Source organism: Topomyia yanbarensis, chromosome 1 (genome assembly GCF_030247195.1).
Source record: "Topomyia yanbarensis strain Yona2022 chromosome 1, ASM3024719v1, whole genome shotgun sequence".
NCBI lineage: Eukaryota > Metazoa > Arthropoda > Insecta > Diptera > Culicidae > Topomyia > Topomyia yanbarensis.
The window spans coordinates 110,012,273-110,033,571 of NC_080670.1; the positions used below are offsets into that span (position 1 = coordinate 110,012,273).

The window sequence follows — 21,299 nt, forward strand, 5'->3', positions numbered from 1 at the left end:
GAAAACACTGAAATTTTCAGCCTTTTTCCTACACAATATTACGAAAGCTTATTAAACAATTTTTCCTAATAAGTTTGCGAAAATTATAAACTATTTGAAATTTGTTAATAGTTTTATTTTTTAACTAACCGTGATTTTTTAATAAATAGTGACCATCGCTTCACAACGTAGTTTATTTTTCATGGCTTGCGGTGAGCACGATCTCTCGCATTGCTGAACTGAAAATTATGTAATAGAAATTAATTTTTAGTATTCTTTACAGATTTAACTCGCCGCGCAGATAGCTCTGAAAAGTTTCGTGAAAATGCAAATTCCAGTATTGATGATGATTTTTCCAAACGATTCCGTTTCGAAAGGTTTTTATTTGTTCTTTGGCATTAGGATTAGCGATAATAATTCAAATTAAGGATACTACTGGGAAGTCACCTTTAGAAAAAGTCGATGTCGAAGTAAAATTTGGAACTATGCACGCATGCGCTTCAGAGATAGCGTTATATCAGTAGCTGAGATTTCATTTCAACGCTTTTTTGTGAAAAGGGCGATACTTGCAAATGTAAACATAAGGCTTTTTTCATACATGCGAAGGAGGGCTTTGAAACGCAACAAATTAACCTAAAAATTTGGATTCTACGATATTGCTTTCTTAAACTACAGCAAAAAATACAACGGGTGAAACTGTATTTTTGTTTGTTTATTTAAAGTTTCGCCCTCCACGCTCCATGCAAAGAAACAGAGTGATACTTTTTTCTGCTAGCAGTTTAGAGGCGAAACTGTTTCGTATTTTTTAGGATTATCAAGCTGTTACCAGCTGTAAATAGTAACAATGATCGCTATTGAAAAAACCTAGACGAAATTGGTGGTGTAAAACGGTAGTTTTTGTAAAAAACGTAAGGGCGATACTTCAATACTGATAGGTGGGACCGAAAAAGTAAACAATCGCCAAAGGGGCGATACTATCATTTTGTCTATTTCAATAGCAAAAACAAATTTTAATTTAATAATTTCAAATACTTTATGAAGTTTTGGGTTTCGATCACTGAATCATGCAATCTAGGATGTAAAAAACACAATAGAAAATAAAATAGGGTGACCATATCAAGCGAGTAACAAAACAGGACAGTGCAAAGGGAACTACCTACATCCATCACCTCTTAATCGATTGTGCCTGCTCCCTAGATTTTCGACAGGTAAAAAGTTCCAGGTTCTGGCAGGCAGAGCTACTGCAGTAATACATTTCTGGGCTCGGGCAGGCATAGCTCAGCCAAAAAGTCTCATGAGAATTCGATCACCGAGCTCTTTTCTTCAGATTTGTACACACACAGTTTTTGCTTCATAGCCATCAGGGAAGGCCACATAATGTTGTTGGGGAAATCGGCAATTATGAATTTAGCGGATGAAACGAAATCATCTGTGCATGACAGGCGAGGAGTTATCAACATTAAACACACGTCATTGAAGTAAGCTAGAAACGTAAACGGTCCCAAGTAACTCCCTACGCTATTCCTGATTTAAAAATAAGTACCTGACAATCTCTAATGACAACCATTATATCTCGATTTGAAATTAAGGATCGAAACATCTGCAAAAACTACCGTTGATTACAAATTTCTCAGTTTCTCTTTTAATTTTTTACAATAAGTAAAAATAATAAATTAAAATGCTAAGAATGTCGGTCTTTCAGATCTTGTTGACGCAGTTTGCTGCTGCGTGTTGAGATCCTTTTCCTTGGCGGTGAAACCGCTTGGGGGTCATTCAGTCTGCCTTCTCTCGCGTTATCGTTCCCGTCCATGTCATCATCGGTACTGCTTTCTTGCTGTTCACGATCAGATGTTCTTATTTGTTTCTTGTTCTTGCAGCTCGCTGTTGTAAATCCGTCTTCATCGGTATTTTCTTCTTTATTGGCGATGTTAGTTGTTGGTTTGGGAGCGGTTGTCGTGGTCGTTGTACCTGCATTATTGGTTAATTGGATCGTTGTTTTTGGTTTATCTGAAGGTGTCGCTGGCTCCTTGTTAGAGTTGGCTGTAGTAGATGAGTTTTGACTAGTTGCTTCGGCGCATGTTTTTCCGTAGTGGGCTGTATGGTTACAGAATTAGCATATTGGGGTCTGCCTGGGATATGTGATTAGCGTTGTTTGCTTATAGGTTACGCCGTCCCTCGGCGATTTGCATTCGATAGTCATGTAAGAAGGTATTGGTTTAGTCACTCGCATCCTCACAATACGAACGGCGTTTGGAATGCCGGTGAAAAAAATTCTCCAGGTGTCATTCGTAATAGATTCTACTTCTCCATATTGCGACATGATTTGTTTGATGTCTTTCTTAGTGCGCGGGGACAAATGATGGATACGCATGTCCACCATGCCGTTTTCCATATGCACGGGGATCTTTATTCTGGTGTTATTAAATTTGACCTCGTGTTGCATGTTGCTCTTTGCAATTAAGTTTTCGGCCTGTGCTAAGCTTCTAAACGTGATCGAAACACAGTTTTAAACGTGATGTAGCTGAATGTACGTAACTTCAGCGAGATTAAGCTCCATTTTCACTTTTACTAATTGCTCCACTTCCTGAACTGTGGGTCTAACACGAGTTTTATTAAAGTTGATCGAAATCGTGTTATCCCGTAGCACGGGCACTTTTGTTTCATTTGGCAAACTCATTTCATTCCGCAACAATACAATATTGTTTGTGCACTGATACGATATGGACTGATTGTGCGATAGGCACCAATCAGCTTGTAGGTAGATTTGACTGTTTCACTTGTGTGGGATGTGAAGACAAACTGTTTCATCGCCATTGATAGCGACCAGTTTGGTCCACAACTGGAATCATTTCGATTTGTTCGACTGTCAAGTTTCCTTGTAAACGGACTACAGGTCATTAATATGCTATGTACATACGAACGGCTTGATCTTTTCCTTTTCAATTTTCACGTAAGAGAAGAAAGTTGTGAGATTAAAAAAGACTGCGATCTGAACCTGAGGAAATAAAGCGAAGACTCAATAAAGAAAAATATTTTAGGCTTACAGGGCAAAAACCAGGACAAATCAAGCGTTTTCCTCGACTTCTCAGGACACCAGGACAGTCATTGAAAAACCAGGACATGTCCTGGGAAACCAGGACGTATGGTCACCCTAAAATAAAAGCAAGTCTGGAAATATTCACTGTTGATTATCTTTTAATGGTGTCAATGCTAGTATCGCTTTTTTCAAGAAAAAGCGTTGATTTCTTAGTTCTCAGTCGCGTTGGAAATTTGAGTAAAGTATAAACTTAAAATCGATTCAAAAAAAATTTCGATTTTTTTTGGCTCAGTACAATAGGAAAATTCAGTTTTCCCACCACAATTTAGATATTTTATTAACAGAGCATTAGCAATAATTCGTTTGTATGTCTATTTTATGGGTCATTTTTTCGCTTTCCCATTGATTTGGTTTGAGATTTCTAGCACTGATGTTGTCCTATGCTGATTTGAGCGATTCTCTGAGTCCTGCCACTCTCCCTTGTAGTATGTGTTATCAAAAACATCGCGAAGCATCAAGTTCTAAATGTTCTCAAACGATATAATATCCGAAGAAAGTGATAAGAGTTATAAGAAATGTCTCATCAAGCGTGTCGTATAGGTTGGGAGACCGCAGAATTACGCATGCGTACAAGATTGCGTACAAGTTTTACATGTAAAAACTGTGAGTCAGATTATCTTTGTCAAATGGAAGTAAATAAGTCTTTCAGTTACTTATTCTAAAATACTAATACAAAAATAAATATTAACTATCAATTCATTGAGGTTTAAATTGCCTTTAATTGTTTAAATTGTTTGAAGTGTCCCAACCTATACGACACTTTTTTTGACCATTTTGCCGTCATGTAGAAAATTGATACCGAGTCTTATTTAAAATTGCAAGTAAACATCTTCCATTCGCAGACATTAAGCAACATTCATCTACATAGTGTCTGTCGCTGAATATCTACAAAATAGTGTACCACAAGCCAAAAAATATTGTCATGGAAACAAGATATCAGCCTCTAAACAAACTCGCCCCAACCTATACTACATTCCCTTACTAAATATTCTTATACATTATTTTTTAGGAAACTATGTTTATCCATCAATAGTGGGCATGTCGTGCTATTTAAATTTAGAAGAGCTGAGTGCACAGGAGACGTATCCGTATGTATTTAATTTCCACAGTTGACTTCGCTATTTATAGAATTTTTTTCTTAGGTGCTAGACGTTCCGATTAGTTATGAAAACTTAGTCCAGTTAGACAGTCCAGATTACGAATTTATCCCGAAAACACTGCCAAAACTAAATGAATTAGAAGAATGTGAGAAAAAGGTACGTATATATATTATATATATATATATATATATATATATATATATATATATATATATATATATATATATATATATATATATATATATATATATATATATATATATATATATATATATATATATATATATATATATATATATATATATATATATATATATATATATATATATATATATATATATATATATATATATATATATATATATATATATATATATATATATATATATATATATATATATATATATATATATATATATATATATATATTGTCGTCAAACAAGAGTAGACCGTTTTGTTACAACGATAAAATATAGTATACACTTAAAAACTAAAATACCAATAACTAAACTAAACACTATCTGGTTTACATAGCACTACTTTTGGATGTTCTTTATAAGCGAATAGAATCGAAATATTTTTTTAATTTGCTTTTTGTCATTGTTAAGTCAATAGCTTCGCAGTGCTTGTTGTAAGTTGCCATCATCTGATTTAATGGTCCATACTTGGCATAATTAGTACGATAATTGTTTGTTATAAATGTATTTCGGATTCGTAACTGCCGGGAAGGTATATAAAAATTAAGTTTAGATAGAAGTTCGACTGAATCAATACGACACGAAATGATATCGTTCAGAAATGAAACCATTGCATATTCTCGGTGCTCTTTTAGTGTTTGGATGTTAATGCGCATACAGCGAGCTTTATAAGATGGGAGAGGAAATCATGTCCAACCTATTTTGCGAAGTGCAAACAATAAAAATTGTCTTTGTACTGATTCTATTCTTTCTTCATGTGTGATTGAGAAAGGTGACCAAACTATGCTACAATATTCCAGTATTGACCTTACATACGAGATGTATAATGTTTTAATTGTATATGGATAATTAAAGTTGTAACTAAAACGCTTTATAAATCCAAGCATGTTATTTGCTCTATTGATGATTGTGTTGTAATGGTCAATGAATGTTAATTTTGAATCTAGAATGACTCCCAAATCTTTAACTCTTTCGCACTTTTGTACCACTTGATTTCCTAGAGTGATTGAAATGTCAGGTGAATTTCGTTTCCTACTAAAAGTTATTTCATTACATTTTTTACGTTTAGTTGCAGAATGCTTTTGTTACTCCAGAGGTAAAACATATGTATTTCTTCCTGTAATATCTTTATGTCTTGTTCGTACCTAATTTCTAAAGAGAGCTTCATGTCGTCGGCATAGATAAGAACTTTTATGTTTTTGAGAATGAATGATAGGGTGATGAGCCTATTTTCACCATACTAAGCAAGGTGCCTCACTAATTCGGTAATTTCTTGCCTTACAATCAATGGAATGCGTAAAAATTAACATAAACCGCTTTGCTTCGTTGTTAAGAACCAATATAATAACACAAATGCGTTGAAAACAGTAAAATTCTCGTGTTTGAGCACAATGAAAACTCGAATCGAGTGCCCCTATTGTTGCGCTACCATTTGACTCAATGCGTTGAACAAAGATGGCAGACACTGCTCTAACCAACGGATTCAAATGGGTAGGGTGATAATAGAAACATGGTGCAAATAGGCTCATCACCCTATGTCGTTTACGAATAAAATGAACAAAAGAGGGCCTAGATGGGAGCCTTGAGGAACTCCTGATGTGACTTAAATGGGATTCGATTTCGTCCCTTTATATCTAACTATTTGTTGACGGTTAGTTAAATATGATTCGAGCCATTTGAGAAAACCTGGTTCAATTCCTAAATTTTCAAGTTTGAATAAAAGCAAGGGTATGTCGATACGATCAAATGCCTGGCTAAAGTCTGTGTAAAGAGCTTCAATGTAGTTTCCATTCTACATTGAAATCAATGAGTAGTTGAAGAATTCTAGTAAATTTGTATTAGTTGAACGTCCTTTGAAGAACCCATGTTGCATGTTAGTAATTCTGTTTTTGATTTGATTGAATAGTTTTTCGTTAACGATTCCTTCAAAGAGTTCAGGCATACATAGCTTTAATCGCAATAGAAAATTTGTTAACTGGAGCTCTGTTCACCTGTTAAAACATGTTAAGATATGTGTAAGGAACAACCTTTGATGATATGTAGGCATGTAGGGCCTATCAAATCAGAGTGTAAGTGATCTTCCTATGGAAACATAGCAAAAACACGATTTTTAATTGGAGACACCTCTAAATCATGTCCAAATTAAGCCATTTTTGGCGAAAGTTCTTAAATTCACACCTAGAACAAAAATTTTAGCTGACCCATGTATATTTCAAAACTTTTTCAAAATGTGGAGAGGTCTAATGTACAAATACAGAAAACTAAATTGCTGTATGTAACGCTTCATTTTTCAATAATGGAGTTAATGATTCGGTAACACAGAAGTCTTCAAGAATGTTTGTGAATAATAAATCTAAATAACAGTTTTGCTGATTTCTAACATGATTAATTTGGTTAAGTCCTAAACCAGCAGTTTTGTCAAATATGGCCTGCAGAGTTTCGTTATCCTCAACGACTGGAAGTAGGATGCTTTCATTTTCAGTGTCTGGAAAGAAGTCAATGCTTCGTTGATTGAAGTCACCATAAATATGAACTTTTACCTCTGGAGGGAGCCTGGTTATAATGTCTTCGGCAATAAGAAAATTTTTTTCAAATGTATCTTTGCGGGCATTATTTGGGAGGAAGTACACAGAGGCAAATATATGTGTTTCACCTGCCAGATGGGTTTTTTGGTAATGATTTCTGCGTTAAATTTTGATGTAATTGCTATTAAAACTCCCCCTCCCGATTTCTTTTCAGACATATGAATGTCTCGGGCAGCTCTAAACACATTGTAGCTGTTTCCGAAAACTACTTCACTTCTAACACATTCGTCCCAACTAGTTTCTGTAGCCAAAATAATTGTATAGGAGTTACTTAAAATTTCCTTTTGAATTTAATTCATTTTTGATGCACTTTTGATTCTATTAAAATTTTGACAGCAAATTAAAATTTCTACTGACGACTCTACTTGAGGAGTCGAGATTACTTCGTTTTGTTGGCGTTCAAATGGCGTCGAATCTTGGCAAACTGCGGTGTCCTCGTCGTTTCCTTCTTCTAGGGAATGCGTCAATGTCGTCGAAAACACGAATGTTGAGAATGGCACGCCTTACACAAAACTGTTGACGAGCGCTCCGATGCACAGTGTTCTTGATCAGGTCAAAGAAAATTTGTAGTGCTTTTGTTTTTTTTTCATTAACGTTATTATTATTATTTCGCCTCGATCTTTTTTACGTCTTCTAGCTTTTTCGGCCTGTTTTTGCTATTTCAGGTCACATATTTCTTTCTTAATTTGCGTGCATCGTAATTGCTCCAGTCTGCTTTCCATACCTTCCTTGTACCCAAAAAGCGCCAACCTGAGTTATCGATATTTTTGTCGTTATTTAATTCGGCTTCCAAAGTGGGGCATGGATCAAGCGATGATGTAGCGTTCTGACTTGCCGTTATATTTGATGAAAGCACCTTAATTTCGTCGAGGATATCAATAGTTAGCGCAGAATTTGTGATGTTTTGACTGGTGGATATGTTCGCTGACAGAGACTAGAGCTCGTCAAGAATATTAATCCCCAGCGTCGGGTTTGACGTCATAGTAATACTAGCCCCTGTGTCTAGAGACAGTTGATTAATCTGGCTTATTTCATCATTCATGGTGCGCAGTTGAGCTGATAGCTCTGACGTTACCGTTTTCAGCGTGCTATAGACATTATTTTTCGTTGTCGTCATTGCTGTATCGAATAGTGAGGTAATGTGATTTTTAATGGCAACAACACTTTCAGTCAAACTGCTGTTTTTGTTTATTGCTATCAATTCCTGTTTTATTGTTGTGAGAAAAATTTCTAGGCCATCGATCGCTTCGTGAACTATGTTAGGCTTCTCCAGTTGAAACGCGAGCGCCGGAGCATTACTTCCGTATAGGCTTGCAGTTGTGATTCCAGAAGTTGTTGTTGTTCAATAAGCCTTTTGAACTCAATCTTGGCCTGCATCAATTCTTGACATGACTCACAGCACGGTAATAGATACGAGTTGATGTCCATCCTCTTGTCCTTCTTCCACAGTGATCCCCTCGGAACAGTCACTCCAATGCAAGCGGCGTGGAATTTTTTTGGGCAACCTATACACGTCCACATAACTGTATCGGCGGAAGTATCGAAAGTGCAAATTTCGCAACTCATTATGATTAATGTACACACACGAAAAGCTGAATTAATTAAAAACTAAATGAAATATCGCGCGCGGCACCTGGATCGAAAGATAAACGCGTGCGAACTTGACGACAACTTGTTAAGAACTGTATATATACAGCAATTCCATGAAAAAAAGTTATACGATCTCTCAGAATTCAGCAATATTTGGTAGAATCGTTTATTACCGAAAAGTATTAGATACATATTTTTTTATTTCGTCATTAGGGTGTCCCTTTCCACGATAGACTGGTTCAAAAAATTGTGATTTTTCAAAAGTTATTTTTTTTTTAAATTCATAACATTTGAACCGCTGAACCGATTTTCATGGGTTATAGGTCAAATGAAAGGTATTGAAGTGTAATTTCAAGGAAAAATTATTAACTTTATAAAATAGTAGCTGACCCGGCAAACATCGTCCTGCCGAAAACAGTATTCATCATTGAAATTATTTTGAGCATTCATGATATCAAAAAAATGAAGAACAAATTGCGCAAATCAATCATGCAGTTTTTAAGTGATGCGCGGTCTTACGTACGCCAACTTTGTTTTATATATATAGATAGAAGATGTGCTCATATATGAGAAAATCATAATTGCACTAATAGGAGGATTATCAAAGATTTATAGATTTTATTTCTATCTAAACATTGTTCTACATAAAATTTCCAACAAAATGAAGAACAAACTGCGCAAATCCATCATGCAGTTTTTAAGTGATGCGCGGTCTTACGTAAGCCAACTTTGTTTTATATATATAAGATGTGCTTATATATGAGAAAAGCATAATTATACTAATAGGAGGATTATCAAAGATTTACAGATTGTTCTAATATTGTTCTACATAAAATTTCCAACAAAATGAAGAACAAATTGCGCAAATCCATCATGCAGTTTTTAAGTGATGCGCGGTCTTACGTACGCCAAGTTTGTTTTATATATATATATATATATATATATATATATATATATATATATATATATATATATATATATATATATATATATATATATATATATATATATATATATATATATATATATATATATATATATATATATATATATATATATATATATATATGTATATATAGATGTGCTCATATATGAGAAAAGCATAATTGCACTAATAGTAGGATTTTCAAAGATTTACAGATTTTATTTCTATCTAACTTTGTTCTACATAAAATTTTCAACAAAATGAAGAAAAAATCGCGCAAATCCATCATGCAGTTTTCAAGTGATGCGCGGTCTTACGTACGCTAACTTTGTTTTTGTATATATATATATATATATATATATATATATATATATATATATATATATATATATATATATATATATATATATATATATATATATATATATATATATATATATATATATATATATATATATATATATATATATATATATATATATATATATATATATATATATATATATATATATATATATATATATATATATATATATATATATATATATATATATATATATATATATATATATATATATATATATATATATATATATATATATATATATATATATATATATATATATATATATATATATATATAAGATCTGCTCATATATGAGAAAAGCATAATTGCACTAATAGGAGGATAATCAAAGATTTACAGATTTTATTTCTATCTAACATTGTTCTACACAAAATTTCCAACAAAATGAAGAACAAATTGCGCAAATCCATCATGCAGTTTTTAAGTGATGCGCGGTCTTACGTACGCCAACTTTGTTTTATATATATATATATATATATATATATATATAGATTGAGTTTTGTACGAACAAAATATGCATTAAATGCTTTTTCTTGATTTTCACTGCGAGGGTCCTTAAATACTCCATACTTTTATATTTTTATTTGAAAGATCATTCAATTATTCATAACATCTTCAAACATCATACTATGTTGCGTTTCGGCTTCGCCTCTTCAGAAACCGACACTAACGTATTGTCGGAATAGATTAGCGCCGGCTTGACGCAAATCCCTTAAAACTAAAACACACTATGTGTTTCAATCAAACGACTGATCAAACGTGATGTCCCGTTCGAGCAGAAGTTCTGTTTATGCCGATGAGACACAAGTGAAGCCGAAACTTGTCTTGGCTTAGCAGGCCTATGCGAAAGCACTATGCTATATTTCACCCTAAGGAGGAAAATTTGGTAAAAACCAAAATTTCTCACTAGGGTGAATCTTTGTTGGTAAAAACCAGTCTTTGTACAGGAGGGCACAAATCCTTATTTCATACTATGTTGCGTTTCGGCTTCGCCTCTTCAGAAACCGACACTAACGTATTGTCGGAATAGATTAGCGCCGGCTTGACGCAAATCCCTTAAAACTAAAACACACTATGTGTTTCAATCAAACGACTGATCAAACGTGATGTCCCGTTCGAGCAGAAGTTCTGTTTATGCCGATGAGACACAAGTGAAGCCGAAACTTGTCTTGGCTTAGCAGGCCTATGCGAAAGCACTATGCTATATTTCACCCTAAGGAGGAAAATTTAGTAAAAACCAAAATTTCTCACTAGGGTGAAAATTTGTTGGTAAAAACCAGTCTTTGTACAGGAGGGCACAAATCCTTATTTCATACTATGTTGCGTTTCGGCTTCGCCTCTTCAGAAACCGACACTAACGTATTGTCGGAATAGATTAGCGCCGGCTTGACGCAAATCCCTTAAAACTAAAACACACTATGGTTTTTACCAACAAATTTTCACCCTAGTGAGAAATTTTGGTTTTTACCAAATTTTCCTCCTTAGGGTGAAATATAGCATAGTGCTTTCGCATAGGCCTGCTAAGCCAAGACAAGTTTCGGCTTCACTTGTGTCTCATCGGCATAAACAGAACTTCTGCTCGAACGGGACATCACGTTTGATCAGTCGTTTGATTGAAACACATAGTGTGTTTTAGTTTTAAGGGATTTGCGTCAAGCCGGCGCTAATCTATTCCGACAATACGTTAGTGTCGGTTTCTGAAGAGGCGAAGCCGAAACGCAACATAGTATGAAATAAGGATTTGTGCCCTCCTGTACAAAGACTGGTTTTTACCAACAAAGTTTCACCCTAGTGAGAAATTTTGGTTTTTACCAAATTTTCCTCCTTAGGGTGAAATATAGCATAGTGCTTTCGCATAGGCCTGCTAAGCCAAGACAAGTTTCGGCTTCACTTGTGTCTCATCGGCATAAACAGAACTTCTGCTCGAACGGGACATCACGTTTGATCAGTCGTTTGATTGAAACACATAGTGTGTTTTAGTTTTAAGGGATTTGCGTCAAGCCGGCGCTAATCTATTCCGACAATACGTTAGTGTCGGTTTCTGAAGAGGCGAAGCCGAAACGCAACATAGTATGAAATAAGGATTTGTGCCCTCCTGTACAAAGACTGGTTTTTACCAACAAATTTTCACCCTAGTGAGAAATTTTGGTTTTTACCAAATTTTCCTCCTTAGGGTGAAATATAGCATAGTGCTTTCGCATAGGCCTGCTAAGCCAAGACAAGTTTCGGCTTCACTTGTGTCTCATCGGCATAAACAGAACTTCTGCTCGAACGGGACATCACGTTTGATCAGTCGTTTGATTGAAACACATAGTGTGTTTTAGTTTTAAGGGATTTGCGTCAAGCCGGCGCTAATCTATTCCGACAATACGTTAGTGTCGGTTTCTGAAGAGGCGAAGCCGAAACGCAACATAGTATGAAATAAGGATTTGTGCCCTCCTGTACAAAGACTGGTTTTTACCAACAAATTTTCACCCTAGTGAGAAATTTTGGTTTTTACCAAATTTTCCTCCTTAGGGTGAAATATAGCATAGTGCTTTCGCATAGGCCTGCTAAGCCAAGACAAGTTTCTGACAAGTTTATAACGATTTTTTAACTTTTTTCCGTTTTATTGTATTCGGATTCTGAAAAAAGCTGATTGTGTATTTTTGAATCTGGCTTAGAAATAGCCCATAAATAAAGTTCTTAGGCTGTTGTTATATGATTGCCAACTCGCTTTCGCAGCGTTTCGTTTCAATACTCCTCCCAAAGCATCACAAGGACCCTTTCCATGACACGTTGCGAAAAAATTCCATTCGGCATCAATGCCAAAATCTTTTTGCTTGTTGAACAAATTAAATGCCGTCATTTTATTTTTGTATTGGCTTCCTGGTCCATCTGAGGAAAAGTAAATCTGTTGTAAGCCTGGAAATTTACCTTTTAAGAACGCTAAACAATGCCGAACTGCGACATGATTATGTTTGGTGAAGTCAGCAATTGCAATAAAACTAATAAACGTCAAATCGTCCGATTCTTCGTGTTTAAAATAAATAGCACAAGGGTGAATAGTACATAGTACATTGGGTAAACAATAAAAGCCTTAAACTGCATCCTGCACAACGAAAGGGTAATTCTCCAAAAAATCACAAATAATGATGCATTCTATAGCCTTTAAATTGCTTTTGATGTGTTTCAAGTAGTTTGCTTGTTGCTCAGCTATAAAGTTATGCGGCAATATATTGAATATTTTTTCTAGAAAAGTATCAATAAATTCCTGTGTGTCCATTTCAACTAAGTCCATAATGCATCTTTCTACTTGACGCCATTGTTTGAATTTTAATGATTCAATATTACCGTTACTAAGAATACTCATCAGTTTTGTCGCTAAAATTTGCGTTCCAGGGCAGGTTCCGCAACACACTGTAGCCAACATTGTTCGCTCGAATTTTCACAAATTATTTTTGGAAACAAATCATGATAGGTGTTAACACCATATGGAAGTGATTTACTGCTCTGTAATGTTTTAATATTTTGATGATATATACATACGGTATGCGTGCCACTTGTCCCTGCCAAAATGCAGTGTTTTGGGCGATTACTAGCGAACATGGAAAATCCTATTTTAATATTAGGATAAGTAATTTTGAAGATAGAATACGCCTCCTGCAAGTTACACACAACTAATCTTCTCCGTCTTCTTCATTGTTAGATATTAAATAATCCCTTTTCCCTGCACAGACGCGGCTTACATCGTCACTATTATAAAAATTCGTGACACATTTTATCGTTTCTCTTCCTATTGCTGCAGAGCTTAAACTCTTTTCAGGCACTTGTAGATATTTGATGATTTTGAAACTGATGATCGTTTGAAACCAACGGTTTTGTGTTGAATTGATAACACATATTTAAAAACATCTTTGGCTTTATTCCAAACAATAATGGAGGCTTGCCAAATTGAAAATTATTTGGAAGTTCCATCAATTATCACATGTCACAATTTTTTGTAAGATTGGTTTTATTTCTCAGAAACCGATTTCCACACAGCATTGATGAAAACCTGATGAAATTTATAACAGTTGAAGCAAATATTTTCGACATTCCACAAATACCAACGAACGAATTTTTGGGTTCCCTATAATTAATTTTCATACTGGATTTGACTGCATTGAAACATTTTTGAAACAGATGTGTTTTCGTGTTTTCAGAAATGCAAGAAATCTTAGCAAAGTTTCCTCAGATTCTCATGGAATAATTATCATACTGATACTTGGATTCAAAAAAATTTAAATGACGCATTTTGCGAGATTGTAAACCAAAATAATATATTTGTTTTGATAATTATTATTATTATTATTATTATTATTATTATTATTTATTTATTGGGCTTTAACCACACAGGGTCATTCGCCGTCAGAAAGGAGATAGTTGTAATACATATCACTGATTTAGTTTTTCTTCTTTGAGATCAATTGGCTATTGAATTGATGAGGTGTTGAGCTCCGGAATGAAGGCAGCTTGCCAGGGCCGAGGGAGAGCCTCCCCAGCGCTCGGTTTTGGTATGTCAGTGGACCCACTGAACGATGGTGGTGGGTGACTTGTTTATTTGCGGTTAGACGAGAGACCTCCCCAGCATCCGGTTTGGATGTGGCGGGAGGCCCGTTGAGCGTTCCTGATTGATGAGTTGGCAGATTGTCGCTGTCGAAGGGCCGCGGGAGAACCTCCTCAGCACCCGGTCCGGGTGTGGCGAAGGGCCCCACTGGGCGTTAATAGCAAATGGGCTGATGAATTGCGGTTGTAGAAGGGCCGCGGGAGAACCTCCCCAGCACCCGGTCCGGGCGGTGGCTGAGGGCCCACTGGGCGGTGGTGGTAGTTGGGCTGACAGGTTGCCATTGTAGAAGGGCCGCGAGAGAACCTCCCCAGCACCCGGTCCAAGTGTGGCGGAGGGCCCGCAGGGCGGTGGTAGTAATAGTGCTGACGGATTGCAGTTGTAGAAGGGCCGCGGGAGAACCTCCCCAGCACCCGGTCCGAGTGTGGCGGAGGGCCCGCTGGACGGTGGTAGCAATTGGGCTGGCAGATTGCGGTTGTAGGAAAGCCGCGGGAAAACCTCCCCAGCACCCGGTCCGGGCGGTGGCGGAGGGCCCGCTGAGCGGTGGTAGTAGTTGGGCTGACGGGTTGCCATTGTAGAAGGGCCGCGGGAGAACCTCCCCAGCACCCGGTCCGGGTGTGGCGGAGGGCCCGCTGGGCGGTGGTAGTAATTGATCTGACGGATTGTGGTTGTAGAAGGGCCGCGGGAGAACCTCCCCGGCACCCGGTCCGGGTGTGGCGGAGGGCCTGCTGAGCAGTAGTGGTAGTGGTTGCAGTAGAGGATGGTGTGGAGTTGGCCGGTTCGCGGTCTGTCTCAGATGGATTCGAAAAGATTGGCATCTTTCAGGAAGGCAAGTAGTGCCTCTTCGTGCACTGGGTCGTTTGCCAGTGTTTCTCGAATCGAGGAGGGCAAGTTGTGATGTCGTCGTAGGTTGTCGAACTCCCTGCAGTTTATTAGTAGATGCTCCACCGTGAGTCCAGTGCTGCAAGATGTACATATTGGAGGATCGACGCGGGTAATGGTGTGGGCATGGGTGAGCCTCGTATGACCCACGCGGAGGCGGGATAGCGCTTTTTGTTCGACTCGGTTTTCGCGGTCTGTCCACTTTTCGAGGTCTCCCTTTACCTTTTGAGGGTAGCCTCGGATAGTCCTCCAGTGAGTGATGAAGTGCTCAGAGGTCTTCGCCTTGAATTCCCTGATGATGTCGGATGACGGTACCTCATTAGAGAACAGGGCGCGAGAGCGTCGGCCGAGCGCGGCCAAGTGGTCAGCATCCTCGTTACCGCGGATTCCGCTGTGTCCGGGTACCCAGCATATGGTAGTTAATGAGTCACAGGATTGTTCTATGGCTTGGACATAGGGGTGCTTGGACTCCCCTGATTCCAGCGCTTTGATGACTGAGAAGGAATCGGAGAAGATCACTGTGGGTGTGTCTTCAGGTTTGTTGGTAACCGCAATGACGATGGCGGCGGCTTCCGCGGAGAACACGGAACACACGGAGAGTAGACGACGGGCAAGGCCCGCTCCGATTCCGCTCACACCCGCACCCACCGCCTCGCCAAGTTTCGAGCCGTCGGTGTAGATGTGCAGATGGTTTGAGTATTTTTGATCGACCATCTGTAGGAATTTGGCTCTGGCAGCCCGGGGAGGATCTCCTGCTCTGGTGGATACAGCCAGACTGATGTCTATGTTTGGGCCGCGCTCGTGCCATGCGCGGTTGTTGACCCGATGTAGCTGGGCGACTGTGGGAAGAGGGGCATTGGCAAACATGGTGTGTATGCTCTTAGCTGTCTGTAGTAGATGGCATTCATCCCCCGATGTTTTTTCTAGGAACCCCATGGCTCGTCTTAGAACGGCTACTGCCACTGCCCACCGACAGGGAAGGACGCCGGTTTCGACGCAGGCAGCTTCGGCGGGGGTGCTTGGCAGCAGGTTTGAGGCTGATCTGATTGCTCCGTGATACAGCGGTGCGAGGGTATCGATTAAACCCTCCCAGTTACGACTGGTAATTTCAAGGCCATAGAACAGACGACTGTGGATGAGGGCCTGGCTGATGTTAAGTGCGCTTTGCCTGTTCCACCTTGGGTGTCTCGAGCTGATGGTGCGGACAAGACGTTTCCTGCTTTCGCAATCCTTTTTCACCCGTCGAAAGTGTGGAAGGAAAGTCATCTTACGGTCGATTATCACGCCAAGGATTTTTGGCTCTTTACGGAATGGTATTACTGTTCCAGCGAGTTTGACCGGCCGGTCGGTGGCTAAGTGGTAAGAGTTGCAACAGTGTGAAATAGCGCATTTTGGGGCGGAGATGCTGAAACCGACCGAGTTGGCCCACCGACCAACGGCGTTTACGGCAGCCTGCAGCTTCAGTCTGGTGCGGCCGGTCGTTTTCCCGATCGCTACAAGAATCACGTCGTCTGCGTAGATGAATACGAATATGCCTTTCGGGAGCGTGGCAAAGAGGGAGTTCATGCTGACTAGGAATAGTGTAACTGCCAGCGGGGGGTACCCCGTTTGCCTTTCCAAAATAGGTCCGATTGGTTTCCTCCGATACCCACCCTGAAGCTTCGATCACTAAGGTATTGTTTTATGAAGCAGCCGAGGTTTCCGCGGATGCCCCATTGATGCAGCTGGCGAAGCACTCCTTCGCGCCATACCGTGTTGTATGCCTTGGCGAGATCAAGGATGGCAATGTCCGCATGAAGGTCGTTGGCTATGGCGTCGCTTAAAGTTTCGCCGAGGCAGCCTAAATGAACACTTGTACCGAGTCCCTTTCGGAAAGCGAACTGCCGACGATCAAGAAGATCTTGTTCCTCGAGGAGGGTTAACAGGCGTCTGTTCACCATTTTTTCCATCGTTTTCCCAATGCAGGGGAGGAGACTGATGGGTCGGAAGTCATTCGGGCTTCTGGTTCCTTCGCATTTCTTCGGGATGGGGATCATGAGGGCGGTTCTCCAGTTGTCTGGTAGAGGCTCGCCTCCCCAGATCCTGTTGAATCCGTCTAGTAGCGCTCGCTTGGCAACTGGAGGTAGATGTCTTAACAGGGGATAACCGACGTCGTCGAGTCCGGCAGAGTTGCCTTTTGTTGTGCTTAGTGCAGTGGCAAGTTCCACCCCGGAGAAAGGTATGTTGTAATTTTGACTCGCATCTGGCGTGAAGATTGTAGGAGTAGCTTCTGTGGCCGTCTTCGTTTTGAGAAAGGAGGGTGGGAGGGAAGAGTCCCCCGAGATCAATGCGAAGTGCTTCCCGATTTCGTTTGCAATTTCGGAAGGTTCAACTGTCGTGGTACCATTGAGCGATAGTGCAAAACCGTTTTGTCTTCTTTTGCCACTAAGGGCATTTACCCTTCTCCACAGTTCCGCGGTCGACGATTCGGAACTTATCCCGCCCAGGAAGGCTGTCCAGCTGGCCTCTTTGGCTTTCGCGATGGCTTGCCTGGCCTGATTCCTAAAATGTCGAAAAACCGCCGATCGCTCATCCCATTGATGATGGTCAGGGGGAGTATTTTTAAGAGCTCGAAGAGCTTTTCGTCGTTCTTTAATTGCCTTCGCTACTTCTGGGTTCCACCAGTGAACCGACCGGTTTGGTGGTGCTCCGCTAGTTCGCGGGATGCATGATTTTGCGGCCTGAGTGATAACTTCTACGAGTTCCTCTGGGGAGTAATTGCGGTCTCGATCGAGGGCGTCCGAAATGTTGTCTTCGTAGGTGGGCCAATCCGCTCGATCGTAGATCCAACGGCGGCGTCGCGACGTTAATGGGGGCAATCGACCATGAGAGATTGTGATAGGAAGATGATCACTGTTCCCGATGTCGGCTAGGACCGACCAACCGCAGGCTCCGGCGATGGAGCTAGAGCATATAGTTAAGTCTATGGCGGATGTGGCTCGGCCCCGGAGAAAGGTTATACTGCCATCGTTTAGCGTCACGGCATCGCTATCTTCAACTGCGTCGATAATGGCGTTGCCACGATGGCAACACCTTTTTGATCCCCACACTGTGTGATGCGCGTTGAAGTCACCCATTAGTATGAACGGGGTCTGCAGTTGCTTGAACAGATTCCGCAATTTGTTTCCGACGTCTTTTACTTCTTGGGGGATGTATATGGATGCCACCGTGTATTTTATGGGAAAATTGATCTTTCTGGCGACGACGATCAGGTCGGTGTCCAGTTTTACCAGCTCGGACGGAAGGTCAGCTCTGGTTCCTAGGCCGACCGTCTGGTAGATGTTCGATCCTTTAGCTGAATCCCAGGTGTAACGGTGCCCGAACCACGGTGATGGATCCGTGTCACCTTTTATGTGTGTCTCTTGGATAGCGAGACAGATGGGCGCTGAGCGAGCAATCATGTGTTGGAGGTCACCTAGGTTTGTTCTCAGGCCGTTGGTGTTCCACTGGATGGCCAAGGTGTAGTTTGTTCGTACGGGTAGAGGGTCAGAGCTATGGTTGGGACCACGATTCCTCGCCGGTCGGCTGCTGGGCCTTGTCGAAGTCGGTAGAACGGGCGGTGGGGGGACCGCCGTTGTTTTGCTTATAGGGAGCGTTTGGCCTGTTTGTGCTTTTGTGGAAAGGGTAGAGGCGACAGCAATTGGGATCTGGTGAGTTATAATATGGTGGGAACTTACCCGGGAGGGACCCGGGTTCCCCGCGCCGGCAACCGTCGGGGACTCTTCGGATGTCTCCGGCACTTCCCGAGTCGGGGGCGGCGCGGGGAGGTGGGCTTTTTTGATGCACGATGAGCAAGTTGTGTTGTAGGTGGATTGAAGTCTGTTGCTTTCTTTGGTAACGCTGGCGTTCTGCAATGATGCGGCTGATTTTGTACCGTGGGACTCTGTGGAGGAGAAGAGTGCGACAGATGGATCCGGTCGGGTTATGGGGTTGGTAGAGTTGGCAACCGTCGGGGACTCATCGGATGTTTCCGGCACCTCCCGAGTCGGGGGCAGCGCGAGGAGGGGGGCTTTTTTGATGTATGCGTTTTTGTTGTTATTGCTGATCTGGTGTGAATACAAACAAACGGATTCTGCTGACGAACTAGTGGAACAGGTATTGATGTTCCGTTGCGGCTCGTTCGAATCGCTGTTCCCGTAGTGAAACCGTACTGGGTGCCACGAGCATCCGGCTATAGGGCTTGGGTGGCGGGGATAACGGTTGATGTTGCTGTGGTCTAGGGTTTTGGGGGTGGAGTCCAAGTTGTTGAGTTCTTTGTGTGCTATTGATCGTGTTGGCGTGTCGGGCGAGTGATTGTAGTTCAGGGTATCGATGGTTGACGGCCGGGTGCCGTCTGGTAGGTGTTGGCTGGACGGGTTTAGGGGCAGTCGGTTGTTTGCTGTTGCATTTAGTCTAAAAGTACTTGCCTGGGTAAAACCCGGGCCCGCGTCAACAGCCGCCGGGGGTGCATCGGGAGGACCCGGAACGTCCCCGGTCGGGGTCGACGCGGGAGGGTTGTTTGTTTTGTTTCGGCTGTTGAATTTAATTGCCTTTGTTGTTTGCTGACTGCCGGGTTAGGCGTTTGCGAGCTGTTGTGTTTATTCCGAGATGGTGAATGGGTTGTCAGGGTCCGATGAGGGTACCTGATTTAGGTTATTCAGTGATGCTGTTGAGCTGGAGCGGGACCAAGACATTGCGGAGTCATTGTTGGGTGTTAGCAGAGTCATGTCGGGAGTTGCTTTGGAGTTGGGGCTTCTGGATTTATCAGTGCCACTTTTTCGGGAGTCTTTTTCTTTTTGGAGATTGGATCTTCTAGGTTCGGACAGGCTGAATGGGCCGATAGAAGTACCCGCTACGGAGGTTGGTTCAATAAACTTGCCCTTTTTGGCTTTCGTTCCCGTAAAAGCGTTTTCGTTGGTGTTCTCCGAAAGGTGAGCGGACTGATGTTTGTAGAGCTCGGTTACAGCTTGTCGGAGTTTGGCTATTTCGGCGGAGGCTGCTTGCAGCTGTTTGGCCTGCTTGGCACAGTGTTCCTTAAGAATATTGATTACCTGGTCTTTATTGTCTTCCGCGCTTTGAGCTTTGCTTTCCTTCAGGGTTGCTAGTTCTTTTTGTAGCTGGGCTATGATTGTGTCCTTTTCGTCGTCCTTGGTGTTTGATGGTACTGGCATAGGTTGGGATTTGCGATCGTTTGGTTATTAGGGCTCTGGCTTCGGGATAGGTGATGTTGTTGTCGATTTTTGCTTTGGTGATCATTTCCTCCTCAATGAATTTGGGACACTCCCGGCTACGTGTCGAGTGTCCTTGTCCGCAGTTGATACAGAGGCTTGGGTTGACACAGGGGTTTTCCTTTGATGTTTCGTGTTGTTGGCTGCAGTTCAGGCAGGCGGCGGGGTTGGGGCAGAAACGACTGCCGTGCCCGAAGTGACCGCACTTGAAGCACATCATCGGCAGTGGGTAGTACGGGCGAATACTGGTGCGCAGTAGACCAATATGCACGTGCTCCGGAAGGATGGAACCAGAGAATGATAGGATAACCAGTGGTGTGTTGGTCGGTTTTTTGTCGACCATTTTTGTAATTCTCCGAACGTTCGTGACCCCCTGACTCTTCAGCTCTTCCAGAAGTCTAGCTTCTTCTACGTCTTTTGTGTCGGGATCGTAGATAACGCCTTGTACTATGTTGAGTGTTGGGTGGGGGATGATCTCCACCTTTTGGCCGCCTATGAGCTGGTTCATTTTCTGTAGTGCTATATAGGTTTTCTTGGATCGGGTTCTCAATACGTATCTGTATCCCTTTGCCTCTTTTGTTGCGCTCACCAGGTTTCTGGGGTCAGTCTCAAGCACTGCCTGTACCGATTTCAGGATAAGGAAGGGATCGGCGGGGAGACGTTGTTCCGTGTTTCCTGGCTCGTCGATTGCCCTTAATAGTAGGGTCTGTTGGTCGATTATGTCCCCGGAGTTCATGTAGCCGGGG

At 41.0% G+C, this 21,299-nt stretch overlaps 1 protein-coding gene across 1 annotated transcript in view; it reads left to right on the forward strand.

The window, feature by feature from the left end:
* LOC131694260 (syntaxin-binding protein 5) overlaps positions 1-21,299 on the forward strand; it is a 2,823,745-nt gene that overhangs the window by 1,104,296 nt on the left and 1,698,150 nt on the right. Inside the window, exons 10-11 of the mRNA XM_058982823.1 lie at positions 4,086-4,164; positions 4,219-4,332. Of these exons, the coding sequence (XP_058838806.1) occupies positions 4,086-4,164; positions 4,219-4,332 (193 nt within the window). The remainder of the gene's footprint in view (positions 1-4,085; positions 4,165-4,218; positions 4,333-21,299) is intronic.